The 12386-nt window shown below is 40.5% G+C and overlaps 1 protein-coding gene across 1 annotated transcript; it reads left to right on the forward strand.

The window, feature by feature from the left end:
- The first annotated feature begins 9132 nt into the window (after positions 1 to 9132).
- On the forward strand, positions 9133 to 11650 carry RFPL1 (ret finger protein-like 1). The gene is given in 2 exon segments (NM_001168719.1): positions 9133 to 9505; positions 11037 to 11650. Coding segments are annotated over 2 exon segments (987 nt in total).
- Positions 11651 to 12386: the final 736 nt, after the last annotated feature.

The raw sequence follows: 12386 nt of genomic DNA on the forward strand, positions 1-12386 counted from the left end.
TAATTTGAGTGATTTTCATTTTATAGTATGTTGGGTGGCAAAAAAAAAATCAGCAGTTGGTAATTTTATCCAATGAGATGACTACAGACTTGATATTTTGCTTTTGTTGTTCCTTCGTGTCACTAAGAGTTGATATAAAACTGTGAAGTGACCTCTACGTGTGTAAACAAGACACACAGGTCTAAATTTTATTTTTCCGGCTTTATCGAGGTACAGTAAACAAATGAAAATAGTTTATATTTAGGATGTACGATGTGATGATTTGATATATGTATACCTTCTGAAACAATAACCACAATCAAGTTAACACATCTATCACCTCACATGTTTACCTTTTCTGTGTGTGTGGTAAGAACAACTGAGAGACTCTTAGTAAATTTCAAGCACACAATACAGTATTATTAGCTATAGTCACCATGCTGTCCTTTGCACCCTCAGAATATATTCATCTTATGAGTGAAGGTTTGTACTCTTTGACTAATACTTCCCCAGTTACCTACCTCTTCACCCCAGGCAACCATCATCTACTCTCTGCTTCGATGAGTTCAACTTTTCACTGCAGCACTATTCACAATAGCTAAGATACAGAAACAATTTTAAGTGTGCTGTGATGGATGAATGATGAGAATGTTATATATATACATAATAGAATACTATTCAGCCATAAAAACGAAGGAAATCCTGCCACTTGTAACAATGTGGATGAACCTGCAGAACATTATGCTAAGTGAAATAAGCCAGACACAGAAAGACAAATGCTATAGGATCTCACTTATATGTGAAGCCTTAAAATGAAAATGACCAAGTGATATGGTTTGGCTGTGTCCGCATCCAACTCTCATCATGGACTGTAGTTCCCATAATCTCCACGCGTTGTGGGAAGGATCTGGTGGGAGGTAATTGAATTGTGAGGGCAGTTATCCCCATGCTGCTGCTGCTGTGATAGTGAGTTCTCATGAGATCTGATGGTTTTAGAAGGGGCTTCCCCCCACTTCATTTTGCACTTCTTTCTTTTGCCGCCTTGTGAAGAAGGATGTGTTGTTCCACCATGATTGTAAGTTTCCTGAGGCCTCCTCAGCCATGCTGAACTGTGGGTTCACTAAACCTCTTTCCTGTATAAATTACCCAGTCTTGGGTATGTCTTTATTAGCAGTGTGAGAATAGACTAATACACCAGGCAAATTGCCCTACCTCATACTTGCTTTCTGAAGTTTCCAGAGATTTCCATTTGAAAAGAATGCCTCTTCCAACTCTGCCTCACCTAGTAACCTCCTCATCTACACAACAGTGACTTCTCCTGTGGAGCGACCTTCACTCAGTTACTTCAAGGATTTAAAAAATAAAAATATTTTCTAATAGTTGATGGGGGTGAACTAGAAATATCCATTGTAAATATCTTTTAAATATACTGGAAATTATTGCTTACATCTTAAAGTCATTTGTCACTAAATACTAAAACATCAAACCATTGATTTTTAACTGCTTCATTAAAATATAATTCATATAGTATAAAATGTATCTATTTAGAGCATATAATTCAGTGTATTTTAATATATTTACAGAGTTTTCCAATAATTATCAAAATCTAATTTTAGATATTAACATCCTATTGGCATCCTTGAATATACGTATTTCTCTGTCTTTATTTCTGTTTTAACACAGTGAATGACAATTATCTCTATGTAGAATTGTAGAGAGGTTTAAAACACCTTTTTGTAAGCAAGTCAACAAACTAAAATATGTTTTAATAAATTACGTAAGAAGCATGGAAGAGGGCCGGGCGCAGTGGCTCACACCTGTAATCCCAGCACTTTGGGAGGATGAGGTGGGCAGATGACAAGGTCAGGAGTTCAAGACAAGCCTGGCCAACATAGTGAAACCCTGTCTCTACTAAAAATACAAAAAAATTAGCTGGGCGTGGTGGCACGCGCCTGTAGTCCCAGCTACTCGGGAGACTGAGGCAGGAGAATAGTTTCAATCCAGGAGGCGGAGGTTGCAGTGAGCCGAGACTGTGCCACTGCACTCCAGCCTGGGTGACAGAGTGAGACTCCGTCCCAAAAAAAAAAAAAAAAAAAAAAAAACATGGAAGAGAGAGCACTTTCAGCACATGCTGGAGACTGTCTCTTCCTGGGTAAAAATAATAAAAATTAAAGAAACACATCTATCATATTGTTATAAAAATCCAAACAATGCCCTTGGGTCTGTAGAATTAAATATAATACTCTTCACTGACAACCCAATCCTCTCATCTACTGTCACTAACTTCCCAAAGAAGTGTTGACAGGTTAAAACATACGTTCTAGTAAGTAATTTTTCTATTCATTTATATACATATGTAAACATACACATACATTTACAAAATGTAATCTTCCTTTATGTGTTATTTTGTGACTGGCTTTTTCACATAAAATATATCTTGGAGATCTTTGCCTATCTGTACAAATAGATCCCCCTCATTTTTCTTATAGTTGCACTATTGTTCCATAGGATAGTTCACCATAATTTGGCCACTTTTCTACTGAGGAACATTCATGTTGGTTTCAATTATTTGCTATTATCTACAATACTCAAAGAGACGTACCTGTATATTCATCTTTTGACATACTTGCTAGTTTTATTTTCTTTAACTCTATTTTCCTAGAAATAGAATACTGGAGCAAAGGGTACAAGCATTAATATTTTGATTAAAAATTATGTTTCAAAAAACATTTGCCAATTTATATTCTCATCAGTGTATGAGAGTTTTTATTTACTCACATGCTTGACTACAGGGTATATTATCAATCGTAGTCAATTTTTGTCAACTTGATTGAAAAATAATTTCATTTTTTAAATTGGTGTTTCTCCACTTACTAGTGAGATTGTATATGTTTGCATGTATTTATTAGCTATTCATACTTTTTCTGTGAATTACTTGATATCCTTTACCAACTCTCTAAGTCATTTACAGATATTCTTTACATATTCTGTATATTATTTGTATATGAATAGCAAATATTTTTTCTTAAAGTCTGTGTCTTGCCTTGTAACTTTATGTTGTCTTTTATTGTACAGAAGCTTTTATTTATATTTAGTCAAATTGTTTCATTTTCTTATGGCTTCTGGGTTTTGTGACTTACTTTCAATTGTCTTTTTAGGGTTTTGTTGTCTTTGTTTTGTTTGAAATGACATACATGAAATCCTACATTATATTGCAATTCACTTTTTTCTCTTTATACTGCAGTGTGGACATTACTAAGCCTAACTAATGTAGGTCAAATGTATTTATTTTAATTTCTGCTTAATAATTTATAATATTGAGTGTATTTGATTTCCTTAGTAAATCCCCCTTTTTCTTTTCTTTTCTTTTCTTTTTTTAAGACAAGTTCTTGCTCTGTCACCCAAGCTGGAATGCAGTAGCACTATCACAGTTTGCTGCAGCCTCCAACTTCTGGGCTCAGTGATTCAGTAAGGCCAGAAATGAAAAGAAAAAGAAAAACTTCTGGGTCAAAGAAATCCTCCTGCCTCAGCCTTCCAAGTATCTGGGACTACAGGCACATGCTACCACACCCTATTTTTTTTAGACATGGGATCTTGCCATGTTGCCCGGGCTGATCTTGAACTCCTGGCTTCAAGTTACTCACCTCAGCCTCCCAAAGGGCTGCGAATACAGGCATGAGCTACTGCACCCAGCCAACAATTCCCCTTTATATGGACATTCAGGTTAAGTACCCTTTGCCACTACAAATAGTGTTGTAGCTATCATCTTTCACACTGGAGGATTTCATTTCTACAGGATAGAATCTTTGTAGTGGTATAACTCAGCCATAGCTATGTTTACTTACACTTTTAATAGATACTGATTAGTTACTTTCCAAAAAGTTGATGCAATTCACATTCCTATCAACAGGGAACAAGCAGGAGGACTGTTTCCCCTGTAGGCTCAGTAGCAACAAAAAGTTCTTGCTTTTTCATATATATATATATAGTGCTATCTCACAGGAGTGCTAACTAATCAGTTATTTTAACTTCAGTGAGTTTCCTATTTATAACCTTTTCCTATTTTTCTATCAGGTGGTTTAAGGTGAGGAACATTCTTAAAACAGGAAACCTAAAAATAATAAACCATTGACATTTTGTATATCAAAAGGCAGCACAAATGAAATTGAAAATGTGGAGTCCAAAAGATATTACAAAACATGAAAAAAAGAGCTCCCATAAATAAATGAGAAAAAGACAAACCCAATTGTTGAAGTGCATTTGGATTTGGATAGGAAGAAACAGACTTGGGCTTCCCTGCACTCTCTCTCTCTCTATATATATATGTATGTATGATGTATATATATGTATGTATATGTATATAGTGTGTGTGTGTATATACACACACATTGTATATATTCACATTGTTGCCCAGGCTGGTCTCAAGCTCCTGGGCTCAAGCAGTACTCTTGCCTTGACCTCCCAAAGTGCTGGGATTACAACCCTGAGCCACCGCGCCCGGCATATACCCAAAGGATTGTAAATCATGCAGCTATAAAGACACAAGCACACATATGTTTACTGCAGCACTATTCACAATAGCAAAGACTTGGAACCAACCCAAATGTTCATCAATGATAGACTGGATTAAGAAAATGTGGCCCGTATACACCATGGAATACTATGCAGCTATAAAAAAAGGATGAGTTCATGTCCTTTGTAGGGACATGGATGAAGTTAGAAACCATCATTCTGAGCAAACTATCACAAGGACAGAAAACCAAACACCTCATGTTCTCACTCATAGGTGGGAATTGAACAGTGAGAACACTTGGACACAGGAAGGGGAACATCACACACTGGGGCCTGTTGTGGGGTGGGGGCAGGGGGGAGAGATAGCATTAGGAGATATACCTAATGTAATGACGAGTTAACGGGCGCAGCACACCAACATGGCACATGTATACATATGTAACAAGCCTACATGTTGTGCACATGTACCCTAGAACTTAAAGTATAATAATAATAATAAAAAAATAAGTAAAAACAAAAAGAAAAAAAAAGAACTTGGCTTCTGGACTGTGGGTATGAGGAAAGAAAAGCTCTTTGCAGCCAGCACTGTGCCTTTAACTACCCTCTGCGTGAGTCCCAGGCTACGCAGGGTAGGCGTTTTCCTGGATATGGGTATGAGAATGATTTCCTTTTATAACATTAATGATGGGACCCATATCTTTACATTTGCTAAGATTTCTGCTGCAGAGCCACTGTGCCCATTTTTTGCTCTTGCAGATTCAATTATCGATGACCAAGGCTTCGTGAGTATCTGTCCTGTGATTAATCTTGGCACTGACAAATCTACAGTTTCTCCTGAGCAGGGCAAATAAACTTTTAGCCACAAAACCATTTAGACACTCACTTTATGCTCAATGCTAGCAACTTTTCTGCTTGGTACAAGATAATGGAACAAAGTTACAGCAGAAAAATATGGAACATCTCAAACTATGAACGTCAATGAAGTAGATTAATAAGAAATTGCATTTTAAATACTAAAAAGTATTGTTACAGTTGTCCTTTGGGTTCTATGGGCCGTGGCTCCGTGTCCCTCCCACACCTGTCCGAGTGGCTTTTGCTGCCTCTCTGTGCTCTGGCTGCCTCACCCTGCACTGTGCCGCTGGCTCACTGACATCATAACTCTTCTGCAAATTTATCTTGCTGTCTGTCTGTTCCTTCTTCCCTGGAGCAGCTGAAAGGATCATCTTGTGAATCTGACTCATTTCATAAGTCATTCTCACACTCTTTACGGTGTATCCAGCCTGGTTTTGGCAGAAAGTTTTTCTCACATACAGGATACGCCAGGGCTGGACTCTGTCTTTATATGTGTATGTGGAGTGACCCAGAATCCAGCCAAGAGCAAACCCCAAACGGTTACTTTATGACCGGAATCCAATTCATTCCAATCACGTAAAGTTCACCGGGCCCCCTACACACTGTCTCCCAAGCTTTGTTTTCTTGCTCAGACACTGAATCCCGAGGAGTGATCTCGTCCCATTGTACATCATTATTAATAGAACTAAATGCAGGTCTTTTAAAAATATATATACAAAGAAAAACTCTTCATTTAATATGTGATACACTTTAGGAGGGGGAAATAGATTATATTCAAGTTATTTGAAATTTGAAAACAAAGCTATTATTTTATGAATTAAGTACAAATTAAGTTCTAACCTGGCCATTTCCATGATACCTGCAGATTCATCACTTCTCTCGGTCAAGACCTGAGTCTCAGCCTGGAGGACATGATGTTAAGCAAAATAAATCAGCTCCGGAAAGATAAATACCACATGTTCTCACTCCTATATGGGAGCTAAAAGAAAAACGCTGAGCAGAGAATAGAATCATGGGTGTAGAGGCTGGGAGGGTAAGGGGGAGGGGAGCTTGGGGAGAGGTTGGTTATTGGATACAGAATTACAACTAGATGGGAGAAATGGGCTCTGGTGGAGGCTGGGAAGGGTAAGGGGGAGGGGAGCTTGGGAAGAGGTTGGTAATTGGATATAAAATTACAGCTAAGTGGGAGAAATGGGCTCTAACACAACTGCAGTTTAGGTAAATATGGTTACTTGTATATGCTTGCATATTTTCGAAAAGCTAAGAGGATTCTGAAGGCTGCCATCACAAAGAAATAATAAATGTTGGCCAGGCACGGTGACTCGCTCCTGTAATCCCAGCACTTTGGGAGGCCGAGGCAGGCGGGTTACCTGAGGTCAGGAGTTCGAGACCAGCCTAGCCAAAATGGTGAAACCCCATTTCTACTAAAAATACAAAAAAAAAAAAAAAAAAATTAGCCAGGCATGGTGGCACATGCCTGTAATCCCAGCTACTCAGGAGGCTGAGGCAGGAGAATTCCTTGAGCCCAGGAGCCAGATGTTGCAGTGAGCCAAGTTCATGCCACTGCACTCCAGCCTGACCGACAGAGCGAGACTCTGTCTCAAAAAAAAAAAAAAAATTGTTTAGAGTGTGCTAATTATCCTGACTTGATTGTTACACACTTTATGCATGTATCAAAATATTACTGTGTGCCATAAATATGTACGATTATTACATGTCAACTGAAAGTAAAGAGAAAAAAAAGTAAACCAAAACAAGACCTGAGTGTCTCAAAGTCCTCCAATCCCATGAGGGATCATCTTTAAAGCTGACCAAAATTAGGTCTTTATATTTAATTACGCAAAAAGAGAAAATTCCTTTAATATGTGCCAAAGGGGATAGGGAAAATGATAAGATTATATTCAAATTATTTGAAATTTGAAAACAAAGCAGTAAAGATCCCACTACACAGAAAGGCATGAAAAGGAAAAGGTTCGGGGTTGATTCAAATGGAAGAAAGCACAACTCACATCACGGGTAGCAGTTTCTATTTGAGAACTCAAGTTTCACAAGAAAATCATCTTTTTTTTTTTTTTTTAATTGTGGTTTTTATCCTAACACTCTCTGAAGTACTCAAGGTCCAAGAAGCTTAAGGGTCATTTGTCAAAATAGTAATTATCCAATTTTTTCCTAAGAATTATGAAATTTTTTCAAAACCAGAAAAAAACCAATGGAAATAAAAAAAAAATTACCTAGAATTTCCTCAATGGGATGCATGCCCTTATTACCTTTGAGTCTGATGTATACGAATTTAAACCATTTTGTAAAATTGCAAATCCAATCATACTTAATACTTTAGGATTCCAAGCAAAGCTTGAAGCCTACAACATATTACAGGAATTATCTTTCCTGACAAGTGATGGAAACATCTCTAAAATAAGCTTTTGAAGTTAGTACATTAAGCCTAATTTAATATAAAGGCAATTTAATCTTACCTTCATATGAAAGAAAGATACACTGTCAGGATGGAGGATTTAGTAAAGTTACAGTGAACTGGAGATATATCACCAATTAAAACCTAACTCCCGGTTATAATCAAATCAAAGCCTCATTAGGTTAGAGGGCGTGGCAGGGTGTGACCCGTGGGAGGTGGGAATCTCACCAATAAAAGGCCCTCGTGTGCCCCTTCCCCACAAGACCTGAGCTCCTGGTGGAAGCAGCTGGAGGACAGAGGAGCTTCCAGCAGAAGAGGTGAGTCCATGCCTGTGTGTGTTTTTCCTCCTTAGATGTCTAGAAATGGGGGTTATGACTTGGGGGGATGAATGAGAGAAATTTGTAATTAATGAATTCAACAAGGGCTGTCTGAGCGCTGCCTCAGAGATGAAAACCAGTCACCCTGGATCCCCAGTCTAGGAGTGGTGGCAGTCAATTTGGTATTCATTTCCAAGGCTGGAGAAGGATGTAATTTTTTTTTTTTTTTTTTTTTGGTGAGACAGGGTCTTAACTCTGTTGTCCAGGTTGGAGAGACCTGACGTGATCTCTGCTCACTGCTAATTTTTGTATTATCTGTAGAGACGGGGTCTTCCTGTGTTGCCCAGACTGGTCTCAAACTCCTGGGCTCAAGGGATCTTCCTGCCTCGGCCTTGCAAAGTGCTGGGATTACAGATGTGAGCTACTGCATCCAGCACCTCTTTTCCTTTTTTTTTTTTTTTTTTTTTTTTGAGATGGTGTCTCACTCTGTTGCCCAGGCCGGAGTGCAATGGCACAATCTCGGCTCACTGCAACCTCTGCCTCCCAGGTTCAAGTGATTCTCCTGCCTCAGCCTCCCAAGTATCTGGGATTACAGGCGTCTGCCACCGCGCCTGGCTAATTCTTTTGTATTTTCAGTAGAGATGGGGTTTCACCATGTTGATCAGGCTGATCTCAAACTTTTGATGGCCTCAGATGATCCACCCACCTCGGCCCCCCAAAGTGCTGGGATTACAGGCACGCCTGGCCTCCCAACCGCTAATTCTTATGTTCATCAATCAGTCTCTCGCTCGGGCTGCCCTAGGAGGAGGTGAAGTGACCCCAGCTCTCTGCTCCTCACATGGGTGCTGCCGTGTCACTGGCTCAGGCTCAGCTGCTGGGTCTCCTGGCTCAGGAGAATGAACCCTTCCTCCACCTCAGCTCAGAGCACAGTGATGATTTGTGACTTCCTTCCCAGTAGAACTTCAGATCTCTGAAGACGGGGGTGGGGGGATGTACTTGAGTGTTTGTACTCACAGCCTTGTTCTAGGAGTGACAAAGCTGGACACAATACCTGTATGCATGAAAAGGTTGTCACTTGTCACAACTGACAGGCTTTCATCTCATGGAAATTTTCTTCCCTTGTGCACTTTTCCCCTGGCAGTGGACATGGCTGCACTCTTCCAAGAAGCGAGCAGCTGTCCCGTCTGCTCAGACTATCTAGAAAAACCAATGTCCCTGGAGTGTGGATGCAGCGTCTGCCTCAAGTGCATCAACTCACTGCAGAAGGAGCCCCGTGGGGAGGACCTACTTTGCTGTTGCTGTTCTGCGGTCTCTCAGAAGAACAAAGTCAGGCCCAGTCGGCAGCTAGAGAGGCTGGTTTCCCACATCAAGGAACTGGAGCCCAAGCTGAAGAAGATTCTGCAGATGAACCCAAGGATGCGCAAGTTCCAAGGTAAGGAATCTATATACCCTGCCCCCTTCCCACGACCAGACCAGGAAAAATCATTTGTGCAATTGGCCCCCCATTCCATATGGGGATTAGCTGCTGTCTGGCATCTAAAATTGAGATGCTTCTTCATCATCAGATTCGCAGCCCTGACAACACACAGAATCACCTGGTGATCTCCAAAACAAAAACAAACAAAAACGCGATGTCTATGTCATGGGTTAGACAAGGGATTCTCTAAACTTAGTGTGCTTAAATTACCTGGAAATCTTGTTAAAAGGCAGATTCTGAACTAGGAGGTCTCAGGATTGTTCCCACTGGCTTAGGGACTTTGCTGAGTAGCAAAAACATAGAGCAACTGAATTTGAATTTCTCTTTAGCAAAGGTTCCCAGGACTCTGACATTAAAATGGGCCTGGTAATTCTAATGCACAGTGAATATTGGCATCCATTGCACCAAACAACCTCACCCCAGGGTTGGGAAGAGTTTGGAATGGAGCACCTGTGGTTTCTGTGACTGTGGGGAGAGCTGCAGACGCTGGTCTCCTCATCCATGCACCATGGGCTTCAACAGGGGTCCTGGCTACAGAAAATACTATCACTCTCCATAACTCCGGAGAAAAGGGACATTTAAATGAACAGATTATGGTCAGCCTGGGCAAAGAATTACACCTATAAATGGTGGTGGGCCTCTATGATGTCCCTGACACTAGTAGCTTCTGCCCTGACACAATCTCTACTCATCCACCTACCAGTACCTGTCTCTCTGCTGAAATATGGAGGACACATTCACCCTGGCCAAGTCATGTTTGGAACCGTCTTCCTCCTTCCTTGCCCATGTTCATTCATTTCATTCCCTAACTCACCATCAAACAGCAATCAATCCCCTCAAGTTTTACTGTAATCTATAAAATCTATATTGGTGATCATATCAGTTTTTTGACTTGAAGGATTATACGTTCTGTAGATTTCTTTTCCTGAATGTTCTGGACAATTAATTTTCTCTAGGCCAGATCTCACCGCCTCCTTCCTCTGTCATCACATTGTCAGCTGCAGAGATGTCCCATCTGCTGTCAGAACTGTGCACAATTAATTTGTTTACAAACATGGAAAACAAAGGCCTGGAATCATGCTCTAGATACTAGTTAAATTGAAGCAATAAAACGTGGAAACAAATATCATTTAATATCGACCACTTGCATTGTCTTATTATTTATTTGTTCCTGCATCAAGGTGGTAGAAAGGGGGTCATGGTGTCTGCCTTCAGAGACCCTCCACTCTAAATGAAGAAAAGTCCAATGAAGCAAACATGTGACATAAAGTAAAATAAGAATTGCTACCGTGAATAAGAGTCGGGTATTGCTACAAAGCATACCTGTGAGAATTTGAACTAGTCAAGGAAGTTGCCTCATGAAGTTTTGATTTTGGGGGAGAATTAAAGAAACTAAAGTCAAGAGACATTTGGGCCTTTGAAGTAGAGGAGAAGCATGGGGTGGGCTTCGGTCCATTTGCTGAGCAACCTTTTTTCCTTTTCACAGTGGATATGACCTTGGATGCCAACACAGCCAACAACTTCCTCCTCATTTCTGAGGACCTCAGGAACGTCCGAAGTGGGCGCATCAGACAGAATCGGCAAGACTTTGCCGAGAGATTTGACTTGTCCATTTGTGTCCTGGGCTCCTCTCGCTTTACCTGTGGCCGCCACTACTGGGAGGTGGACGTGGGAACAAGCACAGAATGGGACCTGGGAATCTGCAGAGAATCTGTTCACCGCAAAGGGAGGATCCAGCTGACCACAGAGCATGGATTCTGGACTGTGAGTTTGAGGGCTGGAAGCCGCCTCTCTGCCAGCACGGTGCCGCTGACTTTCCTCTTCGTAGATGGCAAGCTACAGCGAGTGGGGATTTTTCTGGATATGGGCATGCAGAATGTTTCCTTTTTTGATGCTGAAGGTGGTTCCCATGTCTATACATTCAGGACAGTCTCTGCTGAGGAGCCACTGCGCCCGTTTTTGGCTCCTTCAATTCCACCTAATGGTGATCAGGGTGTCTTGAGTATCTGTCCTGTGATGAACCAAGGCACTACTGATGCTCCAGTCCATCCTGGGGAGGCCAAACAAACCCCCACTGCAAAAAAACAAAAAACAGGGTAAGAAAATTACTTGGGTGAGTAGACTTGGAAACTTTCTACTTGGTAAAAGCATTATACAAAGTCATAGGAGAAAAATACGGGACATGTCATGATTGTACTTAATCTAATTTGATTAGATTATAACTTAAGTCCTAAGTATTAATTATTGCCACCATCCAACTCATTGAGTCTTATGTTCACATCTTGTTTCCTATAGAAATGTCCTGTATTCTGGGATCAATTTCCAAATGCTTTACTTTTTTATTTCTGTAAGTTCAAATTAATGTATTATAGAAGTTATGAGTTAAATAAACATTGGAATATCACCTAATGGATTATGTGATTTTCCTTCCTCAGCCTCCTGAGTAGCTAGGATTACAGGCACTCACCATCAACCCCAGCTAATTTTTTGTATTTTTAGTAGACAGAGGGTTTCACCATGTTGGCCAGGCTGGTCTCGAACTCTTGACCTCATGATTCACCTGCATCGGCCTCCCAAAGTGCTGGGATTGCAGGCGTGAGCCACCGCACCCAGCCGGATTATGTGATTTTATAAATGATAAGAGTGCAATAGATTTCATTCATAGTAAAAGTGTGAGTGTGTGTGTATACGTGTGTGGTGCATGTGTGTGTATTTGAACAGAGAGCTGGATAAATGCCTATGTCCTATCCAGAACTGAAAAGACAAGTTGTCGCCATCATTGCTCAGTGTAGGTAGCATTTTCCTGGATGTGCGTTCATCTACATTAACAATGATA

This window comes from Papio anubis, chromosome 16 (assembly GCF_008728515.1).
Source record: "Papio anubis isolate 15944 chromosome 16, Panubis1.0, whole genome shotgun sequence".
In the NCBI taxonomy this organism is placed as follows: domain Eukaryota; kingdom Metazoa; phylum Chordata; class Mammalia; order Primates; family Cercopithecidae; genus Papio; species Papio anubis.